This window comes from Excalfactoria chinensis, chromosome 14 (assembly GCF_039878825.1).
Source record: "Excalfactoria chinensis isolate bCotChi1 chromosome 14, bCotChi1.hap2, whole genome shotgun sequence".
In the NCBI taxonomy this organism is placed as follows: domain Eukaryota; kingdom Metazoa; phylum Chordata; class Aves; order Galliformes; family Phasianidae; genus Excalfactoria; species Excalfactoria chinensis.
The window spans coordinates 6,943,429-6,970,904 of record NC_092838.1 but is presented as its reverse complement, the minus strand read 5'-3'; the positions used below and the strand labels follow the sequence as shown (position 1 = coordinate 6,970,904).

General features: G+C 44.5%; 1 protein-coding gene across 5 annotated transcripts; it reads right to left on the bottom strand.

The window, feature by feature from the left end:
* Positions 1–137: 137 nt before the first annotated feature.
* Positions 138–25,812, bottom strand: CARHSP1 (calcium regulated heat stable protein 1). 5 transcript variants are annotated; one of them, XM_072349111.1, is made up of 5 exons: positions 25,570–25,812; positions 23,473–23,831; positions 10,854–11,046; positions 10,329–10,451; positions 138–2,636 (listed from the first exon to the last, which is right to left on the bottom strand). In XM_072349111.1, the coding sequence occupies exons 3-5, from the start codon at positions 11,024–11,026 to the stop codon at positions 2,474–2,476; spliced, it is 459 nt and encodes a 152-aa protein (XP_072205212.1). In that variant the 5' UTR covers positions 11,027–11,046; positions 23,473–23,831; positions 25,570–25,812; the 3' UTR covers positions 138–2,473. The 5 variants fall into 5 exon arrangements, with proteins under 5 accessions (XP_072205212.1, XP_072205213.1, XP_072205209.1 ...); XM_072349112.1 differs by lacking the exon at positions 25,570–25,812 and adding an exon at positions 22,572–23,144 and having other exon boundaries at positions 23,473–23,514; XM_072349108.1 differs by lacking the exon at positions 25,570–25,812 and adding an exon at positions 23,022–23,144 and having other exon boundaries at positions 139–2,636; positions 23,473–23,514.
* Between the last annotated feature and the right edge of the window lie 1,664 nt (positions 25,813–27,476).

Sequence of the window (27,476 nt, the reverse complement as noted above, 5' to 3'; positions counted from 1 at the left end):
CTGTGTGTACGAAGTTCCTTAATTTAATGCTTTCCCATTTCAGGTTTGCATGATTTTTTTTAACAGGTTAAAAAGGGGGAAAAAGAAGCATTTAGCTCAAAAGAGGTGGTGGATGCTCTGATGCTCTCATCCAAAAGTTCTAGCCTAACCCACTTTACACATGCACATTTCCATAATGTCATTCAGCCTTAACCATTTTAATGAAAGCAGATGCTGGACAAGAGCCATTAGTATTATGACAAACATCTCTAAAGAGAACCACAGCCTAATAGCTGCTGCTTTGTACGTACAAAATGCAATGCAGCTAGTCATTGCATTACATCACAGTTGTTTACTGTTTGCAAAAACCTACGCACAACACCCCTTGAAGGACCAAAACCGGGTTTGTTCCATCTACTGGCAGCTGTTGCTGATAGTTCATCACCTGCCTCTCATGCCACCAGAGGAGAAGCAAAGTGAGAGAAAGAGCCCCTGAAGCCAGGCTGAAGCTTTCCTGCAGGAGTTTTGAATGCTGACTGCTCCAACCTGGGAGCCCCTTCTACAGTGCCTTGGTCTCCTGGGCTTCAACTGGTACAGCCAGGCTATCCTCCTTGTTTCCCCCAGCACAGGTTAACATGAACAGCTAATACTGAATACCATACAGTGAAAATAATGTCTCTATAGAAACATGAAATCTTGTACACTAATTGATTACACCGCTCGAAAACATGTTCAATTACTTTCTGTTTCTTCTGGTAACGTATATAATCTCAACAGCATGCATATGCAGACACCTGCACTCTCCTCTGCTTAACAAGAAAGAACTTCAGCACAGATTATGTACAGATCAGACTGAAGACATATTACAGCGTTATAGCAGCTGTATTTATTGTAAAGAAAGCAATATGCGATACTCCACAAGCCAGATAGTGTTAAACCCACCATTACTTAGTCGTGATTAAAAACAAAAAGCCGCTGCAGGCAGGTCATTACAGCACACTACAGTGTAATACAGCTTAAAAGTAAAACAAGCCATCACAGCAGTTACTGACCTTCATACAGCTGAGCTCTCCCCAGGTCAGACCTTGGAACAGATCTCTGCTGTGAAAGAGTCCTGAGACATTTCGTGACAACGAGTGCCTCTCGGAAAAACTGCAGACAGGCAACTGAAGTTACGCCACGTCACGTAGCTAACAGAAGAGTATCATGCAATCTTTTTCTATTTTTATTCTTTTTTTTTATGTGCAAAGTCAATAAAAATCTACTGTTAGGAAAGAAAAGAGAGAAAATGCTCCATTTGAAAAAAGGTATGGAAGGCAAATGGGAACATCATAGTCACATTACTTCAACTATATGCAATCTTGAAGGCAGAGCAAGGGCAAGGGCGGCCAGAGCACATGCTATCAATAAAGTCTTCTAAAAAACACAGCTGCAAAATCCACTCCACCCAGAGGTGAGTCTAGTAACTCTCACAGTACTTCAGTATACAGTGAGCTCAACAGCACCTAACTTGCTTTTCAGAAGTTATTCTGCCAGCCTGCCAGTGAAACACCACAGCAGACATTTATCAGCTATATGCAGTCAAGAAGGCAGTCTCAATTCAGACACAGCCAGAGGCTCTGAAGCTACTCTACAGCCTTTCTACCACTTACCTTGAAGTAATTTTTAATTTTTATTTTTTTTTACATAATACTGGCCTATAAAATCTGTTGCTAATCAACCATCAAGGCACCAAAGTAAATTCATGAACAATCCAGGCTTTTTTGTGTTTGTTTTTTTTTGGTTTTTTTTTTTTTTAGAAAACATACAATATTCCACACATATGCAGACACGGTTGCAAATGCTGCACCTAAAGACCATCAGAGCATAACCACCAGATGGAGATTTTCCACCGTGCAGAAGCTGCTCTGCTTGCAAGCTTTCTTCCACAAGGAAAACAAACTACAGCATGAAGCAGCTTGTTCACTCTCACATCAAGGCAGTGAGGCACAGCTACCAGCACTAAGTGTACTCTGACACCTGCAGAAACACAGCTCAAGGGACCACAGTGATCAAGCACCCATGGGGCCTTGCACCTGTGCATCTGCCATAGCTGGCTGTGCTGCAAGGGCTCTCCTTCAAGGCTCCCCGAGTCCCCTGAGGGACTGGAATTGGTTCAAAATAAAGGAAAAAAAAAAAAAAAAAAAAAAAGAAAATAAATCCAACCTCTCAAAGCACACAAACTACATCATCTCTTTAAAATACATTCCTGTAAACACGTTACTAAAGACATTTTTCATTTCATTAGCATCTGGATTGCCTTTTTTTTTTTTTTTTTTTTTTTTCCTCCTTTGTTAAATCAGGCCTACTGTAAATATGGAAATTTTGGCCTACTTCTGCTTTTATTGACAATGCAGTGTTTCCTCCCGCACCATTCGCAGACTATTCTTAGGTCAGGTTCCCTGATGGCAGGCGCTGAGCAGTGACCCACGCAGACAGCGTCCCCCAGGCAACTTCAGGAGCTGATGACGTGCCCCGACCAGGTTTCATGCTTGGTTCCTGGGGCCAGGTGGGTAATGACCACCTCCACGGCCTGCAGCTTCTCGTTCTTTGGTGGGATGGTGCACACCTTGTAGGTGACCTCGTCCCCTGACACAGGAACGTACTCGCCTTCAATGCTGTGGAATGGAAGATTCAGATCATCATAAATCACATTCTGCCTTTAGATTAATTTTCTGTCATAACGAGTATCTTAATACGTGTAAGGAAATGTTGGGTGGTCTTTTGTTTCAAATAAACAAACAAAACCACCACCACAACAGCAGCCAAAGCTGAGGCTGATTTCAGGTGTCTCACGGCAAAATCCAGTGAGATCACTACAAACAATACCAGCCTAAAGAACAGAAAAGCCATTACCTACAACCTCTAAAACGACTTAAAGTCAGCTGAGCCCCACATAGGACAGCACTGCTGTAATCCCTGCACCTTTCCCCACATTCCTAAAGCCTCTTCCCCGCTGGTGCACTAGAGGGCAGAGCTGACACTGCTTGCTACTTTGCTTTGGAACTCTATTTGGATTGTACAACTGTATTCACTGGATTCACTGTGACTCCACCATAACACTCAGTTTGCCTGTAGTATTTAAAGTATGTTTTTAAAAACCCTTCAAGTAATATATGGAACCAGAAGTTTTAAAATCACTTGCTATGGGAGAAAAAAAGGTGGAGGAGAAAAAAAGTCAGTGGTTCTGACTTGTTACAACAATGCAGATCTCCTCCAGCACCTGACTCCCACAGGTCACACACTCACTACCACCTGCCCACTACCAGCGACACTGAGCGATGCTGGAGGATTCCCACCCTGCAGCTGTTACTGTGATGTGACGGTGAGTCTTATCTGGGAACAGTGGGAAAGCAATAAGGGCTGGCACCCTTTGTCCAGAGCAAGGTGCTGATGAGACAGAACTGCAAAGAGTAACAGCCTTCCTCACTCCGTGTCCAAGGTCAGAGCTTTTTAATACAAAATCCCAGCATGTGCCAGTGGAGACGTGCAGAGATGCCTTCTGAGCCACGTTTTCATAATTCTTTGACAGGACGTTACTTCACAAGCCCACACTGAGGTCTCCCTTCCTTTTTTTTGACAATTCAGGCTTTAATTTTGTTCAGATGTTTATCAGCGGATACAATTCATAGTGAGAGCAGGACAGGAGAACAGACACACACTAATTATAAAACCTACCAGAGGCCTGATTTGCATCATTTGCTCACGTACTTTTTTGGAGGGTTCAGAGGGAGTGGAAAAAAAAAAATCCTTTCTGGATAGTTGTGCTTGTTTTGCCTTCCCTGACAGCACACTCACACCAGCCTGGAATTTTACCTTACAAATGCACTGCAGGAACCCAAGACTTCAGCAGTGCCTATCGTGTCTTCTCTCTTTATTGTTAATATTTTTGTACCTCAGCTTCTGCTCCCTTGACTCATGCATCAGAACCACTGCTGGAGAGCTGGTGTTGGCAGGCAGCAGCTGAGCAGAAGCAGTCTGTGATGCAGGACAGGCAGGCATGTACAGTAGAAGCTAAAACTGACCCAGAAATCATATCTTCTCCCATGGGAAGTTCAGAAAAAAAAACCAACAAGCTATTGTTCACTGACTGATCCTATCAATGCAATATTGAAAATGTTTCCATATCTAAATACACATCTACAGTCTGTTACAAGGAGTTAAAGGCACTCCTGACGCTTGAAACATATTCTTTAGACCCTATTGCCCATACACCAGAACCAAGAGGGAATGTCCTAAGATGAACTCTTCAGGGTGGTGCTTGGGAAAGTGGCAGTAAACTGCAAGCAGAAAAAAAATATATTTACAGAAAAGCCAAGCTAAATCCCTCTTGATCAGTCCTGACAGCCTTTCCTCCACATACACGCTGATCCTACTGACCTTTACTTACTTCAGAAGTCCCCAGATGACCTGTCATCAGCCCAGCCCTGTATCATACTGAAAGTACTGCTCTGGAGCTCCCACCTCTAGACTCTTGCTACGGCTGTCTTCTTCAGTTATTGCTCTTATTTATAGCCCTCAATGGGTTTGAGGTTTCATTGGGTGTGAAAAATTTGCACATCCAGTATTTACAATCCTCCTGGGAGCAGAGATTCATTCACCTGATCCTGATAAAGCAACACCCTTGTTGCCACATGGCCCTTGTGTATGCTTTCTCAAGTACTGACCACCACAAATGAGGAAAGGACCAGTAAAGCACAGTTCACACACTAGAGCAAAGTATATCTTCATTCCCATTGCAGCTGGCTTGAAGTCCTAGCAGGGCCTTCTGACAGAGTTTCAGCCATACATGAAGTCAAGGACTATCCACACCCCTGTTGCTCATTAGCGCAGCTGAAGTACACATTAAGTGTTAGAAGACAAGCTTGATGGGAAGCAAGCTTATGCCATATTGTACTAATTGGTACCTGAAAACCTAGTGTTGAGGTCAGCAACCTGAAGACAGACCTGAAAGAACTACGGGAACACAATGGGGGAGCCAACACAAAGCAGACAAGCCTCCCCAGCCTCCCCTGCTGCAGCGTGCATGCAAACAGATGAGCAAGCCATCAGACTCAAAAGCTCAAGGATTTGTTATCTGAGCTAAGAAATACATAGCTACAACACAACACAACCTGTCCGAGCTGAGCAAGGTATTAGCTTTCAATGGAATACATCACCACACAGCCACCCATACGAAGAAATACCTGCCCATAAAAAACATGGCGAGTGGAAATGCTTCCCAACTCAGATGTAATGAGCACTGACAATACAAACCAAAGCAGAAAGTCTACATTTACTCAAGTACAGCTGAGCCACTGGAACAAATTGTAATGAAAAGTGTTTCTTCATCTGGCCTCAAGCACCAGGAGCAGCTGCAGACAGGGTTTTAGCAAGCTGAGGCACCACAGCTACTTGAAGCTGGAAATAAAGAGGCACCTCCTCTTAGCATTGTGGCCGCTCACTCCACAACACCAAGCATCACCTTTGATTGCCACACAGAGGATGAACATGCACAGCAAGCAGCGAGCTCAGAAGTCACCACTTTACGGGAAGCAAACAATAGGGATGCCCTGCCCAGGAAAGGATCTTAAGTTGGGCTGAAAGGATTTTTTTATGAACAGGAACTTTACATGCTCTTGGAGAGCTCCTGTAAAACAGGAAGAGACTCAGCAACAAAAACACTTGAATCTATGAAGAGCATTTAGGACGTGTGGTTGAAGTAAAAGGACAGCAGGCTTCTGCTGCCTCCTGAAGCAAAGACAAGCTCACACACAAAGGCAGATGCTGTTTCAGGAACTTAAAAGCAATTATGTATTATTTGAATCTGAAGTGAGGAATGAGTAAAGCTCAAATGCTAAAAATGATGTGGAATTTGTTGGGATGAGTTTGGCTCAGAATTGAAATATGAATATATACATATCAGGATGGGTTCTGGTAATAAGGCAGTAACCAGTGCACCTGCAACCCAAGTGGTGTTGACTTTTTCTCCCTGAGAAAAAGAACCCATAGGAACTTTTCTCAACTAGGAAGCACTTCTTACAGGACCAAACATCACCATGACAGCATCAGTTCCTTTCTTGGTTTCTGACCTTATTTAAACTGACACTATGTGAAACTGAAGCTGTGATAAAGCCTCACTCAATCCCAACAGTACTTTCCCTCATCTTCTGGTTTGTCATATTCTTTTTTGGCTGGACCTGACAAAGACTAATATCATCCTTCCCAAAGTTATGTGAGAAGGCTGTGACCACACAAACCACTCAAATTTCACACTCTGCTTTCAGCCACTAAACCTGTCTCCCACAGATCAGATATTCTTTTCATCCCTGCAGCTTTCTGACTGTCAGTCATTCTTGGTGCCTACCTAATATGAGATTAACTCACTGTCCTCTGGATTTTCATAAGCACTGGGGACAAAGATCTTACTTTGCAGCCCAATCACATCCACTTGAGAATGGCATAGCAGCTTTTTGCCTACCAAATGCTGCTTCTGGAAACAGTGGTACTGGATATATGCATATTTGCTCCATTATCAGCATCACTAAGCAAGGCTTATAAACAAACAGCATCCAGCTTGTGCAGTACTTTTTGGTGGTGTCAAGAAAGAACAGTATAATGGCACCTGAAAGGTGATGAGATGGCTGAGCTGCAGGCTGATCCCCCATCAGGAAGCAATTGCCTTAAGTGCTGCAAGGTAAATGAGCTGGAGGAGATCAGAGAAAGTAAACAGATCTTGGAAGACAGTCTGTCTGCAGCAGCCACTCTATACAAAATTTACCTGGATAATTTGGTACAGGAAGTTAAACATAGACTTTTAAAAACTATTTTTACTCTAGCTATACATTAAATGTTGATCTAAAGTAGAGGTGGAGACCTTCATTGTTTTTTAAAGAGATCTGTATGCACACTCCTATTCAAGCGAATGGATATACATATATATAAATATATAAAATCTCCATCCAGAAACTTTAACACTCTTTGATATACTGAGCTAAAAATAGGAAATGTTTTCTTGGTGTCAGTGTCAGAATGAGACAATAGAGTGAGTTCTAGCTTATCCAGCAACTCCCATTTCCCAGCCCAGTCTCAGCTTGGTACGGTGGAACATTTTATTTGCACTATTTTTAGGGAGCTGGGAGGTTATTAGGAAATTACCTAAATAAGGGCTGTTCTAGCTCTTCCTCCTCACAGCTGCTATTCATATTCCAGGGCTCTAGTTAAACCTCTGGGGACAAAGACTAAGCCAAATGGAAATATTCCCGAACGGGAGTTTTCAGTTAATTCTGAGCTTTGTTGGTCAACAAGCCTGACAGTTCCTACGGACCAATGGGCTTCTTAAAGCTCATTTAACTCTTGAGCATACCTCCCTGTAAACTCGCACCTTCACTAAGCAACAGGACTCAGCACAGTAACAAACTATCCTGAGTTTCTAATCTTGAATGCGTTCCGATGCAGTGTCAGCTGAGATTAGCAACGTTAGCAATGTCTTTATGGAGATGGTTGGCAGGCAAACCAGTAGCAGGAGTCGCCCACCAGTCACACTCCTAGCTGGGAAAGACAGGTCTGAATGAGGCCCAGGCACATAAGAAATCCCAGCTGTGAACAGCCAAGATCTCTGCTATGAACTGCCCTAGTCTCTGAGGGCTGTGGCCTGGTCCTCCCACAGGTAGGAAGGAAGCTGTTCTTCTCTTCCAGTACACCAGATGCATCACACTCCTGCTCAGGTATCCAGAGATCTCCTGTCATAGTTTTGAAATCCACACTTGAGAACCATTATGCCTCCATACCTGCTCTGAACGGTCAATTCAACACTATGCAGCTCACTAAGAGGAAGAAATCGATGATCACAAGAGGCAGAGCTTTCCAAAGACCTCTACCTTGGCTCAGGCTTCTGCAAGCACCCAACTGAGATCCCACTACAGCAAAACCTACTGTTCACGTCCAGAAACCAAAGCCCTGGCCGTTTTGTTCAGTGCTCACTCTCCAGGGAGCCCCCATCCTTGGCAGCTACCGTCCCCTGCACTGCCCACCGACTTTCACCTGTCATGGCTTATATTGTTGTGTGGAGATTCAGTAAAGGTTTTGCCATATACACAAGTTGCAATTCCTATGTGCACTGGTGCAACATGCAAGTTTTTTGAGGCAACTTGAGTGTAAAGGAGAACTCTTAGGAAAATCTATCCCTGTCTGATTAAGATCCAAACCCCTCCCCAAGGAAGAAGTGGTATTCTGCAGCCTCTCCCCCTGACACACTCACACACGAACCGCTTATTTCAGATACTTAACAGTTGAGAAAAGGCACCAAGAGAGAAATACATCAGGAAGGAAGTGCACAGCCCAAAGCAGGCAAGATAAAGTGCCTCAAATATTTTGAAGGAAATCATAAAGTGCAGATTTTGGCTTCCCAACAGCCCCAGAAACTGCACAAGTGCAAGATCTCTTCTGGGACACAAAGGTGCTATGAGTCAAAGCCCTGGGAGAAGTGTAGCATCAACTCTACAAGGCCATCATCAAGCATGGGGTCAGGAAACCTGTCTGAAGGACACCTCATAGGCCTGTCTGCATTGCAGCATTTTCCCTTTCAGAGCCAAATAAGAAAATAAGAACTGTGGTTGCGTGTGAACTTTTACAACCACAATGACTTGTTCAGTACTGTTTTTAGGATGGATCGACTGGCTGAAAGAAAGGATAAAAGTGGCATGTCACATCCAGGGCATACTCACTTAACTATAGCATATAGCCAGCACAGAGTCAAAGCACTTTGGAAGTGTACAGGATCAATACAGAAAGTAGCACAGCCTACAAGAAGGGACTCCTGTGAAATGGGGTCTCTTGCACAAACCACTAAAATCACAACAGCCAAAAAAAGCCCTTTGTAGTGTCATACAGGACTTGAGCATAGGAGATATTTTGGCTAAACAGACAAACAGTAAAACATCACTCGAGTTTGAATTACAGCTGTTCAGAGGGCAACTGAGGGCAGAAGCAGTTTGTGTACCCTGAACAGCCCATCATGCAGAAAACATTTCAGAAAAGCTGGAAGAATGCCAGCATGCTCATTCTCAAAGGAGATGCATTAACTGCATGGGCAGAAAAGATAACTGAGGGCACCTGAGTTAATTTGGTAAGGCTTTTATTGACTTACCACTGGGCAACCACTCCAAAGAAAACAAATGAGGGTCAACACCATAAGCAATAGCTAGACTAAACACTGATAAGTAAATAGATAAGTAATACATGGAGAACAGTAATCCTAACATAGGCCAGTTTCAACCCCATGCTGGTCAACAACCCCATTTAGAAACAAATATAAATTTGTCTATTAAAACTTGGAGATCACTCAAGCAATAAATAATGAAGAGAGCCAGAGTGATCTGGGTCCCTTGGCAAGCAGAGCCTATTCAAATCAAATGTGCTGCAGTGCAACAGAATATGAAGTCATGTATCTGGGAGCCAGAAATGCAAGCCCTGCTGCCAGAAGATGACAGACTGCATCTGGGATTGCACCAAACTCTGATGCTGCAGAGGATGCAGAGGTCAGAGCAGATAAGCAACTCAGCAAGAGACTAGGGACAAGAAAGGCTAATGCGATTATGGGACGTACAGGAAGAGAAGCAGCAGGAGTATAGAAGGAGATTCTTATCTCTCCATACCGAAAATATCCACACAGCTGTATTTTCTCCCCACCCTACCACCCCCCCTCCCTTTTTTTTTTAAGTAATATTTAAAGGCTGCAGCACACTCAGAAAAGAAACTGGAAAGACAGTTTTAGACTGGAGGAAAAGAAAAAAAAATACAGATTTGAAAAGCTCAATTCATTTGATTTATCAAAAGGTATATTCAGATATGACAGATCTTCATGAGTTCAAGGGAAAAACACAGTTACTAATGAGCCCCCTAACAGAGAAAACTTTAACCATGAACTGATTGAGACTGAAGCTACACAAATGACTTTTCTAAACAGTGAAGGTAATTAACCTTTATTAAAATAACGATTTAAGCAGTGCAAGAAAAAAAGAATGAGTTTTCAGTAGCGGAAAACTTTTAAATTAAAGCCTGATATTGCCTAGATGATTTGTTTCACATAAAATTCAAGCTCCTGGGTTGAAGATAAACAGCTTATTCTAATAGACTTGACAGAATGATCTACTAGTTCTCAACAGATTTATAGTAACACTGGCAGAGGTAAATTATTGTCTTCTTTTTCTGTAACATAACTGCTTGGTAATAAGGGTGACAGGCTATAAGCTGTTCTTATAATGTGATATACCAAAAGCATTAAGTCACCAAGAAAAACTGAGACTCCAGCTTCCTCAGCAGCAACTTACTCAGAAATGTGTACAAAGATGTCAGGCCCTCCATCTGCAGGGGAAATGAAGCCGTGGCCTTTAGAGCGGCAGAAACACTTACAGACGCCTTTGTAGATGGGACCCTCTGATGCTCTCACGGTTCTGGGAAATAAAGCACAAAAAGCAGTTCACTGCTGAGCACAGATGCAGAAGGTTCAGCTGCAACACTCCATGCAAACAGGCACAACGGTTCAAATAACCCATTCACTACACAGCGAGTATATTCCTCAGCAGCAACTACTTAATAGTACCAATCTTGTCTTAAGGAGAGGGAAATACTTTCAACTTTCTTTATCCAAACAGAGTGCAGAAAACTACAAGCAATTTAGACTAATAAAATTCTAATCCCATGAGATTTTAGGGGGAAAAGATAACAGCAAAAGACCAAAGCGCTTTCCAGATACAACAAACTCAACCTCCCTTCACCTAGGTGAGGGTCTGATCAATCTGCCCAAATGCAGTCACTTGGCTGTCCTTACTAAGTGCAGATTTCCCAGTACTCACGCTGAATACGTCCTGGTGCGCCGCGTGGGCAGCGGGCTGGGGATGAGGTACCCCCTCATGGGAGATGGGGAGCGATCTCTTGTCCTGCGGTTTTCAGGCAGATGAAGAGAACTGGATGAGTGCAGAGAGGAGGGGGACTGCTCTGAGGCAGATGCAGCAGGCTCAGAAGACATTCCTGATGCCTGAGAAAAACCTAGAGAGAGAAGGAGATCTGACTTAGCCACAAATGGAAATTTTCATACAAAAGTCACAAATTCTTCAGCTTATGATTTTGTAAGAATATGACTCATTTCCTGTCGACGTACATATGGACACAGTTTAACCAAAATCTCCTGCTGTTTCATAGAATTGTTTGAGTCGGAAGGGACCTTTAAAGGTCATTTAGTCCAACTCTCCTGCAAGGAACAGGGACACCTACAGTTCAATTAGGTTGCCCACAGCCTGGTCCAGCCTGACCTTGAATGTTTCTGGGGATGGGGCACCCATCACCCCTTTGGGCAGCCTGTGCCAGTGCTTCACCACCTGATCACAAAGAACTTTTTTCTTACACCCCACTGAAATCTCCCCTCCTTTAGTTTGAAACCATTTCCCATTGCCCTATCACAGCAGATCCTGCTAAAAAAAAAAAAAGAAACAAAAAAAACCTTTTCCCTTCCTTCATACAGACCCCTTTTCAGCTACTGAAAGGCTACTCTCAGGTCTCTCTGGAGCCTTCTCTTCTCCAGGCTGAACAGCCTCAGCTCTCTATCTGTCCTCACAGGGAGGTGTTCCATTACTTGGATCACTTTTGTGGCCCACTTCTGGATGTGCTCCAATAGCTCCATGTCTCTTCTGCACTGACTCCACATCTGGATGCAGTACTCCAGGTGAGGTCTCAGCAGTGCAGAGCAGAGGGACAGGATCACCTCCCTCAACTTGCTGGCCACCCTTCTTTTGACAGAGCCCAAGATACAGTTGGCTTTCTGGGCTGTGAGGGCACACTGCTGCCTCATGCCCAGCTTGCCATCCTCCAGCACTCACATGCCCTGTTTTGCAATGCTGTGCTCAATCCTTTTGTCCTCCAGCTTGCATTGACAGCAGGGTTGCCACAACCTAGGTGCAAGGCCTTGCATTTGGCTTTGTTGCACGTCATGGTGCACCTCTCTTGGGCACACTGCTTGAGCCTGTCTAGGTCTCTCTGGATAGCATCCCATTCCTTAGGTGTGTCAAAAACACAACACAGGCTGGTGTCCCCTCGCTTGCTGAGGGTGTATTCAGTCCCTCCTGATGTAACTGATGAGGATATTGAAGAGTACTGGTCCCACTACTCTGAGTATGAACTTGCAACCAGCTCCTTGTCCATCAAACAGCTCACCCGTCAAATCTATATCTTCCCAATCTGGAGAGCAGAGTATTGTAGGATACCATATCAAAGGCCTTACTAAAGTCCAGACAGATGACATCAGTGGATCTTCCCTTGTCCATTAATGCAGTTATGCCATCACAGAAGGTCACTAGGCTGGTCTGGCAGGACTTGCTTTTGATAAAGCCATGCTGGTTATCCTATATCACTTTCCTCTCTTCCATACGCCTTTACAGAGCTTCCAGGATAATCTGTTCCATGATTCTCTCCAGTATAGTCAGTAGTCCCCTGAGTCATCCTTTCTACCCTTCTAAGAAACTCAGTGAGTTCAATCTCTTCTGTACAAAGTTGACAGCCTTTGAACTGCACAAGGCAGTTTCATCGAAAGCAAATCAGCTCAGCTATTAGCACATCTGCTAGAACTTACAATATCTTCAACTCAAATAGAAGATGAAAATCACGAGTGCTCCTTAATTCACTTCAGGCAGACTCATACAGTTTACTCTGCCAAGGAAGGGAACGTGTGGCTGACTGCACCAATCCCTCTGGCCTGCAGACATCACAGTGTGCTTCGGTGGATCCAAGACTGCTGCAAAACTCCTGCAACAATTCTGTGTTTGCATTCAGACTCATTGCAGCCTGAGTCGTTGCAGATCATTGCAGATCTGCTCTCATTCACATCCTACAGCAGAGGAGCCCTTCTCAGCACATCAACAGTGACACACGGCTCATCACACAACAAAAGAAATCCTCAAGGAATCTATAAGAGGGAATGATGAGAAACAGCAGCACTTCTGCACAGCTTGCAGGTACACAAAGGGACGGATGGAAGAGAAATAAATCAGTGCAGCTCTGGTGCGCAAACTCCCTTCTATCACAAAGGACAGAATAAGCAATACAAAAATAACCAATAATTCGGTATGCTCTTAAATAAGAAAATCTAAAAATATCTGGATGAGTTAGCAAAATGTGTAGTGATATAGGTCAAGAAAATATCACAAGTAGAAATGCTGTCTTTAGGTCCAAGACTCATCTGTCATCTCATCTTCATTTTGCACTGTCCCTTCTACAGCCAAGCTCTCCAGCCCATGAATTATGGAGGAGATCCCTCACACATCTGAGATGCAGCCTTCCTGTCAGTGACAAATTTTCATTATTCCTTCCTGAAACTAAAATTAAAAAGGTCTTTGAAGAATGAAGTCACTGGGGAACAAAGGCATTTGTGTTTAATTGTTCAGGGTACTGAGAAAGTAAAAGTGGATAGTCACATTCGTGTACCAGCTTAAGCTTTTCACCCTCCTCTTAACAGAGATAGAAACAAAAACATGGCTTTAAATTGTCCAAATATGGATGGCAGTTGCAATCCACCAGATATTGCTCTGCCCAGCATTACAGACGACACTCAGCTAAGGCACAAATAACAACAAAGGGATGTGATTTTCCAAACCCTCTTCAAAGAGGCCTGCTGTAGTGACCCCTATGAGGTAGCCTCAGATTTGGGAAGGCCTCTGCTTTGGGCAACCTGCTTTCAAGGAGTGCATGTTTTAAACTGGCTGGACTACAACTCTAATAGGTCATAGAGGGGAAAAAAAAAAAAAAGAAAAGCTACATGATTAAAATTTAAACTATTTTAAATGATTAAAACCTCATTCTGATAACTCAGCATCCGACTCGGGCTTTTGCACAATTGAAAATGCAGCTTTCACAGAAACACACGCTTTCTCTCCTCTAAATATAAACCACCAGGTGACAAGCGAAGCGCAGAGCTCTGCACTCATCTGCAGCAGCAGTCGAGCCAAGCACAAAGCACTGCCCATCCCCACCCTGACATGAGGGCAGAGAGGTGGAATTTTCTCTCTTTTTCTTTAAAACACAGACAAGCCACAGAAACATTTACAACAAAACAGTGCTAAATGGATTTAGAAGAGTGCAAATTTAGGTTATTGTTCCCATTTAGATTATTTTTGTGTCTTCAGACACAGTTAAACGTGGCGTGGAACACGCAGTACCGCTGAATTGCACAAATGCCCTTTTTGTTCACTGTCCACAGGCAAACAGCCTGGTTTCTGTCACACCAGCCCAGAAATGACAGGAACTCAGCAGGGGCAGATGCACGGAGGCCATCTGCCCAATAGAGAGCAGAGCTCAGAGCAGGGCAGAGGCCTGAGCAGCCACAGGAAGCCTGCAGCTTTACCAAAGCGGTTGGCTATTTTATGGTGATGCTGCTCACACACAGATTCACTTGTCAGCACTCCTGGAGGAGCAGAAGTGCCGGCCTCACTTCTGTGCACTGCTTAACACAAGGGAGCATCAGGATGACTTTATCCAGTCTGACACCAGTAGCCACAAATATCTGCCTAGGTCGGAGTGAAAGACAAGGTGAGCACATGGGGTTACTTACCCTCCACATCTTTCCAACATCCCATAACAGAAAGTGTAAACAAATGCCAAAGGTGGCACAGTGATATTTAATAACATACTGGGGCCTTTGCTAAACCCTTCCCAAACCCTTCAGCACCATAGTATCCTATGGCAAGAAGTCCCAAAGCTTAAGTGACATATGAAAAAAAAAGTCTCCATTTTAATTGACAGCGAATATAAAGACATTAAGAAAGGACAGAGTTCAGAACACAGAGAACAGCAAATAAGATAAGAAAAGGAAAGGGAAGGGCATAATATACAACAGACAAAGGAAGGGCAGCATTAGCTCAGAGGAGCACACAGAGAAGAGTACAGGCTTATTCATAAATCAAGCTTTAAATTTTCCACTAGAGGTGACACAAATGGGAGAGAGACAGAAGGGGGGGGCTGGGGGAGGAAGGGCAACAAGCTTCTTTCTGTTCTCTTCCCTGCTTTTACATTTCTAACTACAAAAGAAAAAGCTCGTGGCTTTTTAAAACACACCTTAGGATTTCTAAATTACTCCTGTGACTTCACACTTGAATGGCTGCAATTACTTCTTAGACAATAAAATCTAACAGAATCAAATAGTTCTAAAAATTCAGCTTGTTGATGAGTTAGGTGGTTTTGTGCCGACCAAGAGCCAGATGTCATCTATTCAGCATTTTATGATTTCCAGCAAGGAATCACTACTGCTCACACACCAGAACCCTGCTCCTCTCATCGCACCATTAGCCAGGACTGGGAACTTCGTTCCTGGATAACAGAGGAAACACTCAACATGTATCAACTTATTCTTGCTAAACAGGCTTCGACCGTACGGAACTAACATTATTTCCCAGATGAAGCACAATATGTGGATGAACAGGGAACAAACTGTCCCTTCCAGTGCTTGCTCTCGAGCTCCACAATCTTCCTCTAGTGCATTTGCAAGCCTGAAGCTTTGTTCCTGCCATTACTTCCATGCCAGATCATCCGATGCGAGTTTGTTCCAGGAATTACGTCATTTTGGCAGAAAATATTTATGCTAAAATATGTGTAACCTCTCTTAAAGTCTCCAGGTTACTTAGCATTCATCTACAAGGCAAACAGACTTACACGTCACGCAATTGCAAGGAACGTAAACCCTAAGGTACTTGGGGAAGTACGGAGCCTCAACCACAGTTATGGGTATGTTTGTTCATGTGCATTTGTGAGATCTCCAGGCTACTAAAATCCCCTGAAATATTTATGTGGCTCAAGTGTTTCTCAGAACAATTAGTTCACTGTGTTTTCCCCCCGATCAACATTTTAGTACAAGACAGATCACATTAGAAAGGTCTACAGTGGTGGAAGTTTGAGTCTCACTGCTCTGCAACACATCATTATAAACACCCCACCCAAAAACACCGACATACTCCAACCGCCTCTCAGAAATTAACCAAAAGGCTTATGATTAAGACCTCATTTGGAACCTACAGCAAAATCAACATGACTGACAAATACATGATTTATTGGAATTTCTTAGGAAAAAAAAGCAAGTCCTATGTATATGACACAAGGGTGAAAAAAATCTTAGTTTCTGCTGACCAGAAATGAAATGTTCTCAATTTCCATTAAAGTCCTTCCCTATGCTGACCCACATATTCCTACTTGTGTCCTATTTCCAAGTCTTCTGCTATATATGTATAAGCTTATAGATCACTGGCCCACTTCACAGTTGTATTTCTGTTTTTCTTCCCTCTACTGCATTTCTCAACCCAACTTACAGTATAGCTCCCCACACCAGATGCAAGCTTCTGCTCATCCAAAAGCCCTGGCCAGCAAGGTTTGCAGCAGCAGGGGATGCTCAGCCCTTGTACCCAGCCAAACTCTGACAGAAACAAGAAAACAGGAATTTATGCCAAAAAGAATTAATTCCAAGTGCAGGGCTCTATTTCAGCATCTTCACAAGAAATAAAATAGTCTCAAAAGTGTTCAGCATAGAGCCCTGCCTCAGGGAATTTGGGTGCCACGTGATTTAACTGCTGTCAGCTCCTTTCCTGCAGAGTTTAACAGAAACACCCTCCCAAGCCACGAGAAGGAAGACAGGGATTTGTATTTCTCAGGAAAAGCTTCTGAAATCTGAACAGTTCCCATCTCTGCAGCCCTCCTCTGGATGCTCTCTCTCATAGTTTTATGTCCTTCTTTCATTGTGGTGCCCAAACCGCACACAGCGCTCAAAGTGAGGCTGCACCAGTGCAGAGCAGAGGAAGATCCTTTGCACACCTGGCTGCAGTGCTGGGGCACCCCAGGGTAGAGCTGTACCTTCCACTACCAGGGAACAACGGTGACTCACACAACTTGCCACCAACCATATGCGGTCTGTGGTGTTGACAAACAGGTTGTCTCCATATGGTGTAAACAGATCAGTGTTAGCAGTCATACAGCTGAGGCACACACCCACCGCACACAACAAACTGCTGCAGGAACAACAGCCACTTCAACAACCCTTCAGAAACCAGACATCAAACAAATTCTGTCACATTCCTTTGACCAGAAGTTTGGGAAACAGATTCCTAGGGGGAAAGAAAAAAAAAAAAATAGAGAAATCTCTTTCGTCTCAAACCCATCTTACAGTACCAGCAGTCCAGTGGGTCTACTGCAGGTAATGCATCATTCTTATCTGCATGATGTGAAAATGGACCTACATAAGTTTGATTGCTTTCAGTCCAATTACCACACATGCAAGAACTAGTTTTTCTTGCTCAGCACATTTACTCTCCGTGCTCATAGCCAGTTAAATGGCAACAGGAATGGCATTGTTTTACTGCCCATGAAACTGCAGAGCCAGCAGAGCCATGTGTGTGAGGCTGGATTTCGTGTCTACTTACACATCAACAAAACTATTTACCATGCCCTGATTTCGAGAGCCCCAGCTCCAGCAATGCACTGGAAACATACAGAACAAGCCAGAGCTGTCCAGAACCAGAGATACAAGTGTTATTTATATCTGCTGAGTTAATGCTAAACAAGAGAAAGCAAGGAAGCAAGCGAGAGATACTTTCCAGGGAAGGTAAAAGTAATAATAATAATCAATAAAATAATCAACTGATAGAGGGGAAAAAAACAAATCTTGAGGCATATAGGTTCCCTTCGGGTTTGAAACTGACATAGACTAATGATTTTATTATTTATATCAGTTTTATTTTCTGATAAAACTGATATATAAAACTTACAGAAAGTACACATTTAACAGGAATTTGTACTAGACACTGTACTACAGCAGTTACAGCCAGGACAGCTGTGCAATCCCTTTGGTTCTTCTTTTACTCCTCTGGGAGGACTTCCAGGAGAAGTCCTGCTGCAGGAGAGTCAAAGGGGCGGAAGGGTGGGAGAGGTCAACATGTGAAAGCACAGACCACCATACAGCAGCCCCACAGCAGCCCCACAGCCCTGGGGTGTGGCCGGCAGCATCTGTGCCATGGCTCTGCCAGATGCAGCTCTGGGTCCTGCAGCCAGTTTCCTTCCTAGAAACGGAAGGAAACTGCTGCTGTGGGTGAAAGACAATGCATCTTATCTCATGAACCTTAGAGAAACCTTTGTCTTGTGCTAAGAAAAAAATTAAACTAAGGGGGAAAAAGAAACAATCAGAAGAGAAGGGAGCTGCATGGATTCACATGGAGATAAAAACTACCTAGAACCTTTGCACTTCCCGTACATGAGACTACCTTTTTGGAGCTCCCTGGAGTCCCTGAAGCAGGCAGAAGCAGCCCCTCTGCACAGAAACAAAGCGCGTGCCCATTCGGAACCTGAGATTTGCATAAGACCACTCCTCAGACACACTTTCCATAGCAACACAGAGAACAAAGTGAGACAAATAATGAAACTGCTTTAAAAAAAGAACCAAACATGTTTATTAAAATAAAGTAATAGGTATAAATTCTGTAAACAGGAAATGCTTTTTCTCTCCCTCCCTCCCCCCTTTTTTTTCCTTTAAGTAGTTCCATTTCCTCTTTCAAGTAATTGTGATGAAGTTGCAATCATGACTGAGGTTTATTTTAATCAAGTAGCTGACATGACTGAAAACAAGCAAATGCCTTTGACCAGCTTTCTCCAATTGTATCATGAAGAGAAAGCCATCAAAACAACCACCAAAAAGCAGGAGCTCATAAAACATCATCTTCCCTAACACTAGAGTGCCTTGGTCAACATAAACAAACCAAACATGCGAGTACTAACATAAAACCAAAATTCCTCCCAAAGCAGAAGGCAAGATTTAATGATTATTTCCCAGACAATGTCTAGACAGCCCGTAAAATGGCAAGGGGCAAAAAACAAACAAAAAAAAAACAACACTGAGAAAAGCAACGCTCCTTGGGAAGGTTTTAAGACCCAGAGGCTTCAAGGGCAAAACCACCACTCGGAACACAGACATCCCAGCTCCCTGCCCCAGGCAGCACTGTGAGGGCAAAGAGAGCATCAGAGATGCTGGGTCTGCTGTGAGCCTCCCTGCTCCTTACCTTGGTTGTCAAGGGAGGGAACTGTCTTTTGAGAGCAAAGGCTCACCGTGAGCCCTGCTGCCACCACCCAGCAAGAAAGCACCCACCACACCATCCTTGTGTTTCACAGCTGTGAAACACTCAACCCAGTTTTGCTTCCTACCTGTTTTATGGCAGCCCCCAGTGCTTGTAAGCCTGCACGTCCCCACTGTGAGCTATACCAGTGGACTTTGCTCTTCTTGTTGGGATCAGCTTTAGCTCTTAATACTCTGCCACTTCCAAAGTCATATGCTGCCCATGAGGCATAGCAAAAGATCAGCACTGTTTAATATTCAAGTGAAACTTCTGGGTCAAGGTTCTCTGTTTTCCTCTATCTTACATGCAGGGATCTGATCAGATCAGGCACAGAGCCATGGGGGAAGGACAATGGCCGTGCAGCACGCACAGCCTTGCATGCTTTTTCCAGAGTACTGTAATAGAGCCCTTCTCCATCACACTGTTCTCAGTGGAAAGCCACTCCTGGGTATAACTGCTGGTTACTTTGTTCTCTCAGTGCCTTCACCCCTCCATTATCCGATCACCTTTCAAGGCAGGGTACAGCTCAGAGCCATCTGCTAGGTGAAACGCTCCATCACAGGGCACCAAGCAGAATTACTACCCCAGCAACCCCACAGGAATTTAAAGGCCACGCTTAAATTTCCTGTCCTTGAAACACAGTAGTATTTAAACGTCATTCAAGGCTATCACCACACCTCAAGCTCCTCCCCGGAGAAACACAGAACTCAAGACAAGTGATAGGACCAAGGAGCCCAACACACTGTGGATAATGGGTCAAAAACTTCAATAGACATAAGGAAATGAACTTATTCATCTACCAAATTGCATTAATGAATGTGGCAACCTCATAATGTAAGGGTCATTAGCCCACAGAAACTCAATCATTGGTTAAAAAGGATACCTCAGATTATCCTACTGTTTATCTTCATCTTAAACTGACCCAATGAGAAAAGCAGCTGCACAATTGCCTCAAGCCAGCAGCAACCAACCAACCAGCAGCAACCAACCAACCAGCAAACCTCTGAGATCAGACAGCAGGACTGTAGCCAGACAGTAAAAATGTAGCATCAGAGGAACCGCTCAAATGAAAACTGATAGAGCGGAAGCCAGGCTTTCCAGGCTGTTAAAGCCCCCTCCACCAGCGGGAGGTCAGGTTCCGGGGCCAAACCCACACCCCACTTACCCATAAGCTCTATGATCAAACCAAAGAAGCTGCGACTTGACTTGCATGGTGTTTTATAGCTTCCTTGGGGCACAACAAACAAGCATAATTTTAATGCATTCCACGTGGCCCACAAATAGTAGGAATGGAAGACAAGTAAGTGCCTTTCTGCACCACGCAGAGAAAGAACACATCCTCTCAGTTCCTCCCCCAGATGCACCTTGCAGCTGACACCCAAGCTCAGACAGTGCTTAGAGATGCCACCACATGACAGAGAAGCTCCACCTCTTCATCTTCTGTTCCTTATACTTCCCCCCCCCTTCTTGCTACTCAACTGCTTGGGGGGAAAAAGCCAAGTTTTCCAAACGACCACGCTCACACTTATTTACAAAAAACTCTGCCCCACATTAAGAGGCAGATGTGTGTTCTCAGGAAGGGGTGACTGCAAGATGCAGTGCTGCAGCACGGAGAGTTGCACACTGCTGCGTGCAGCACTGTCTCTGTAAGCTGCACAGGCATCGCTTGCTGCCTCGTCAGTGCTCTTCCTCACAACCTGGGTTGTACCACATGCTATATCCACACATCTGTTGTGGATAATGAAAACAGGCACAGCAAAGACCTGAACTCGGTGCCTACCTAGCAAAGGTTGGCTCAAAGGAACAAAATTATAGAACTGGAAGAGCAGAAAGCAGCACAAGGCTACAGCTGCTTCGCTTGGCTCTGAACCCCCCTCCACAGCCCCCAGAGACAGCACAGCCAAACAGCGAGAGCGGAAACAAGCAGCTCGGAAAGCAGAGGAAATTAAGATAGCTGATATGTGGAGGGGGCTGCCTTGGATATGATGAAGAGACAATATTAGACCAAGACAGACGGAAGCAAAACAACTGTCTCTACCTGCCCTGGGAGAAAACAAAAGGCAGTTCGGCAGATTAATGCTTCGTATTTTTCATTTTAGCTGAGCTACGCCAAGGAGTAACACATCACACAGACCTAAATCACCACTCTGCATCTCTTGTTTCTCTCCAGTGTTTCAGCAGTTCCGTTTTGTTTAGTTTCCACCACAACCTGTTGCAAAAAGCAGGATTTGAAAGTGGTTTTTTTCCCCCAAAACGTCATACTCATACACAGCAAAGCTATATAGCTATTTACTTCCTTCTGTCTCCCCAGAGATTGCTACCACCCCCTGCACAGCACAGAGATCTGCTCCCAGCCCAGGGCTACAATGATCACACACAGAGCTCACAGCTTGCCCTCCTGAGGAGGAAGTTGTGGGGTTCTGCTCTTTTCAAACTAAGTACTCCTCCTTCGAGTCTCTCAGAAACCCCCAAGGTGAGGAGGAGACCTCCACCAACATCAGAATATTTATCAGTGCAGATTTGAGCTGTTACAGCCTCATCCAATTTTGCTAATGATCAACAGCGTTCACACCTTCATGCTTTCAGAATTTACCATCACTCCCTGCTCAGTCTATCCCATAGGCAATTATCCAGTAGAAACTTTAGCAGAAGGAAGTAAAACCAGTGACAGTCTCCCCCTCCCCCCCCTTGGAGCTCCCCAGCCATTGATCACTGATCATTTACATTCCCAAGCAGAAATGCTGCAGCACTCTCACACGAGTTGTTACACTTCAGTGCTAACTTGCCCAGTGTCGTTTTGTCCCTTTAATCCCCTCTCAAAGATTACATCTGCCAGGTCTTGCAACAACAAGCACCTCTGCCCCCACGGCTCCCTTCACCACTCCAGAGCTCACAGCACAGTGACACGTGCCCCAGGACCCTATTTAGCACCAAGAGCAACCTCAGCCTACAAATAACCCAACACCACCATTCATTCAGACAGCCCCATGTCACGCTGTGTAACACCATGACACCAGTGGTTTGCTATAATGCTGCCTAACTAGCATTAGATGCATTCGTATTTATGATGCAGGCAATCCCTCTAGCACGCAAAGATTGGCTTTGCTAAGCATACACCTCTACCCAAGCAGCAACAGCCAAAAAAGATGACAGAATTCTGTATAACCCAGCTTTATCAGGTTGCTTTCAAGTTATTTGCATGCAGATACTTCTGTGTATACATGCATGCAAATAAAGGAGGATGTTGCTATTGGAAATAACTATAGCCATGGGAAAGCTACAGCAGCAGATGCTCAGGGCAGTGCAGAGGGTACGTGTGGCCAGAAGCAGGTGCACAGGTCACACGAGGACAGAGGTGGCACAACACTGTGCTGCCCTGATGCACACAGTGCTGCAGGACAAGTGTCAGCCATGGCCCCGCTCCTGCAAAGGGTCACTCACCAGAGCCACGTTCTGTCTCCCTTTACTCGTTTGCCAAACAATGCAAAAGTCAGAAGGTGATGCTTACAACAGCAGTCAAAAAAAGGAAAAAGGAAACCTTTCAACCACACCAATGCAAATAAAATACGCCAAAATAGTTCATCAGGAGAATCACGTCACAGCAGCCCCAAAGGTTTCTTCAGGCTCTCAAGGAAACCGCGCACGGCACCACTGAGGGTTCTGCAAACACTTCCCAGAAGTAGCTCTGCAGCTCCAGCAAAAGCAGCATCACAAACAAACTCCAAGTCCCCTCCCTTAGAAGCCGAATTCAGAGGCACAGATCCAAAACTTAAGCCTGGAAACTTCTTACGAAGAGCAAACAGTAACACGCACGTACACCCCGCGTGCAAGCACCACGAAATACGGGCTTTATCCAGCCTCAGCGAGCGGAGGAGCTGCAGCTCAACTCACTGCCTGCAGCACAGCCGGGCCGGGAGAAGTTCGGGAGGGCCTTCCTAACGCCCAGCGCTGCTGGAGCTCGTTCCTCCCGGCGAAAGAAAGCCCTCCCTTTGCACGCTTTGCCTTCCTTGCGACCTATAAAATAACACCTCTGACTGTAACAACGGCACATCCCCAGTTCGTAAGTGTGAAAAACAAAACCAAACAAAACCGCAACGAATCGCACGCATATAAAGAAAGAAGTAAGGAACGAGCTTTAAGTAAAGCTAACCCATCGGCACGGGGAAGGCGAGGCTGAGCCGGGCCCCTCTCCGTCCGACACGCCCGGCCCCAGCTCTCCCGCAGAGCCCCGCAGGAACCCGAGCAGCAGCAACACAAGCACCAAACCCCCGGCCCGCAGCGCCCGCCGCCCCCGAGCGCCCACCCGATGCCGAAGCCCCCTCGGGGCGCCCCGCCCGCTCACCTCGCACGGAACACTCCGCTCAGCTCGGCCAGCAGACAGGCGGCGCTGCCTCGACCCGGCGGCCGCGCGCTATAAGGCGGTGGGAGGGCCCAGCTGCAGAGCCCCGCTCCGCCCCGAGCGGGTTGTCGATGAAGCGGCTGCTGCGGGGAGAGGCGTGCAGTGGTCTGTTCAGACCGGTGCTAGCAGCTTCGTGCCTTTCTAATCGCTTTCTTTGCCCTCTCCAGCCAAGCCTCGCGCTCCCGGAGGGTACGCGCAAAGCACCTGGTGGCACGGGTGAAGTTTCCTCCTGGGAACAGCCAAGGAGGAGAACGTGCTTGGCCTCCTGCTTGTTCGTCAAACTATACAATGCCAGCGGTAAGCTGAAAGAAGAAGAAAAGCTGAATGAGCTCTGTTGAATCTAGAGAAGCGAAGGCTCTAGAGAGACCTGGGATCTTTCGGTGTAAAGGTGGTTTGCAACAAGGTTGGAGATGGATTTTTTACCAGTGCTTGTGGTGACCGGACAAGAAGCAACAGTTCTAAACTGAAAAAGAGGAGATTCAGATTGGACATAAGGAAGAAATCTTTCACCGTGTGGATGGTAAAGCCTGATGATGACATTTCAGAAGAATCCTGGTAAATCTCCCTAAATTTTGCAGTGAGGAAGGATGAACAACTTAGCTGCAGTGCAAGCCAACGAGAAAGAACATGCACATGCTCTACATTAGAATCATTTGTTCGTGTTTCACATCTGCATGAACCACAGCTGTGTAATCTGCCACAATTAGGCTTGAAGTAGAAGCTACAGCCGATGACACAGTACTGGAGCAACGAGATTCTCAGTTAATTGTAAAAGACATTAAAAGGAACCTGAGAATGAGTGAATGATGGCAGGGCAGCTGCCTTCATCCAGCATTGTTACCAGAGGTCACTACCAGTTACTGAATGGAAGAAGCTTGGCTACAGGTACTTCTCGTAACCCTTGTAAGATCATTTAAAACAAAACGGGGTGCATCAATTCATGCCCAACATCAACTTTGATTCTTTTTCTCCAAATTTTCAGAGCTGTTACTCACGTGATTTCTCAGTCACCTCAGCATCTCAACTGAGCCCAAAGCACCCACCAATGTGTCTTCTTCCACAGCTCTCTTAAGGGACAGAATCCTGGAATCAGCTTTAGTGGTGCTTCCATTTGTGCAGTTTTCCCTGCTGATATTAAGCTACAGTACTTGAGAGCACGGTTTCAAAAAGATAGCTTAGGCAAAAAATTATTGCAGGGTTTTTTCCACTCAGAGATACCAGACAAAGCATGTCCTCATATCACTTACAGGAAACAAGTGTACTGTCTGTCAGCCATCCACAATCACATAAGAAGCAGTATTGCGAAACCTGGATTAAAACTGCTACAAACAGACAGCAACTAGGCTTTTTCCATGCAGAAAAATAAGCAGTACTAATACAGTAAGAAGTGTGTGATCTCGAGGATCGAGGGGAGGTTGTACAACATGGAGTAATCAGCTTTCCATGTCAACCACACAGTTTGCTTCCTAAGTGTCTTACTTCTGTGTCTACTTCTGTTCTACATAAGATCTTACTCCTTTATAAGATAAACAGTCAAGGGACTGATAACTTTTCTTGCTTAAAATATTAATTATAAATCTTGTAAAATGTAAAAAAAAATGATGTCTTTTCTGTTTTCCTTGTGTCACCAGAATGACTTCTTTATAGGTGGAAGAGTATGAAGGGAAAACATTACATAAGTGAGCATGGCTCAGAGCAATTCCTCCAGTCACACAGGCTGGGATTACACCTGTGCTTTCCTCAAAGGTCATGAGTTGCCTCTCTTCCTCCGTCCTTACTCTCTCGTCTTCCCAAACATATGTGCACAGTGTATGGAAAGTATGCAGTAATACATGTCCACAGTCACAAGGTTGGTTTTCAATACTCCGTATGAGTATGTGTGCATGTATCGTGGTCAGGAAATGAGATTTTGCCTGCTGCTTTTTTCACCAAATGCTGGAGACAAGAGAGCTTCCAGCATCTCTCCAAGCTCTGAGCTGTCTCCCTTCCCACAGGACAATTAATAACAACCAGTTAATCATTTTCAGCACATGTGCCTACCTTGTTCACTCTGTCCTTGGTGTGGGGTGGTGGACTTCTTCTCCAGGACACAGGCAGGGCTGGGAATTCTCTCTGAGGCACCACTGTCAGTGCGGTTTTGCAAGGCACAGCTGGTAGGAGGACAGGAGGTGGCAGAGATGCAGGGCTCTTCTACCTCTCTCCCTTCCTGCCAACTGATCCTCTGCTTACTGAGACATGACGCTGGGCTGCTGCATGGACTAGAGCACTCTCATCAGCAATCCTAACAGGGGAAGAAAAAACTAGAAGGATTTCTGGATAGAATAGCAACACTATACCACTTTTCATTCATTTGATATATTCAGACTGCAATTACTTATGAAATTTAAGACAAGGAAATGAGTGTGTAGGGGGGAAATGTATCAGATAATGTGATTCATTAAGTACAGGTGGGTGAAATACATTCATGTACAGCAGCAAGGATGAAGTGGCTTGAACAGGTCTTCAGCGATTAGATGGGTGCAAGTACTTGACATAGGGTGAATACTGGACATTGCTATTAGAAAAGCATGAGTTAATCCACAACAGCTTCCTGCACCACTGAGGATTTCCAGTTCCTGCTTCTGGACCAATTTTTGGAACTATTTCATCTACAAGATAGGGTTGGCACAAGCACAAGCAGTATAGGCTGGACATGAATGAACTGTGCCTGGACATAAGAAGCAGGTCCTTAATGATAAGAGCAATCAAATTGTAGAGAATAGGAGGAAAAACACCCTTAACACTTTGAAGATGTGGCATACAAAATACGCCTCTGAGCAGCGTGCTCTGTTGTGCTTTACATTCTCACATCCAGCTGCAATGTTGACTGGAAACTGCAACACCAATGTGCCAAACTGAAAGTATGTGATTCACCTTTCACTGGAAGCTGTTTACTATACAACTGGATAGAGTCATCCTATTTCATAAGATCAATTTTTTCATAGCCAGTCTCTGACAAGTTACTGTGCGCTCTCACTGTCTTAATCATCTGTAACTTTGAATCATGCTTGAGATGACTTCTATTCAGATAGAAGGAAATGAGGACATCATTGTTATTCTCAGATAAATCATTGCACCAGGAACAGAGAAACAAAATGTTCTCAAAACATAAATCTCCTTAGGATTCAGAATTCAGGTAACACTAATTACAACACAAATAACCCTGCAAATACTTTACATATTTGAAATAATGAAAACAAAGGCCTCAACTGCCATAACTTTACAGTTAGAAAAACATTAGCATGACTTTCTCAATGAGAACTTAGCCAAATATCTTTCTAGTTTTCTTTCAGAAGGAGGATTTAGTCCTCAGACTTAGTTATTATAATATCCAGAGCATTTTTAATAGTAGGATGAGAAATGAGTCCCATACCCTCACAGCCACATGCAGGACACTGTGTCACAGACAAGGAGTAAATTAGCTTGCAAGTAAGTTAGCTCTGGGCTGTAGTCAGGTATCACTTAATTGGCCAGAGGAAGAGCTGGCATTAGCTGGTCACTAGCAGACTTATCTTATGGTTATCATTCCTTTCCTTGTACTAAAATATTGTCAATCTCTTCCACTCATGATTTGCATGTAGGTGAAATTCTGCCATCCTTACTAAAAAGGAAGAGACTCCACGCCAATGCAGGAATCATTAGTGAACAGGTCCATCTAGTCTTTGCACATTGATTTTTTTCTCTTGCTTAGCTTCTTTTCAGGTTCTACTCCTTCTAAATAAAGATTATGTTTGCCATATGCAGCAGTATCCTATAATCAATGAAATGAGACAGAAATTCCTCAGCTGCCTTGTATTTTAGGGACAGGCAGGTCATCTCTTCGTTGGTCCAGTGGCAGTCACCTAATATTCAGCTCTCATATCAGTTCTTTCAGATCGCTTATCTTCACAGCATGTCACTATAGACGC

Bases quoted from the DNA above. Each gene is read 5' to 3' on its own strand.
- CARHSP1 (XM_072349107.1), bottom strand. The intron at 10,452-10,853 runs GTGAGTACTGGG...TTTATTTCCCAG, and splicing joins CGCACCAGGACGTATTCAGC to AACCGTGAGAGCATCAGAGG. The intron at 2,637-10,328 runs GTAAGTTGCTGC...TCCATTCCACAG, and splicing joins ATCTTTGTACACATTTCTGA to CATTGAAGGCGAGTACGTTC.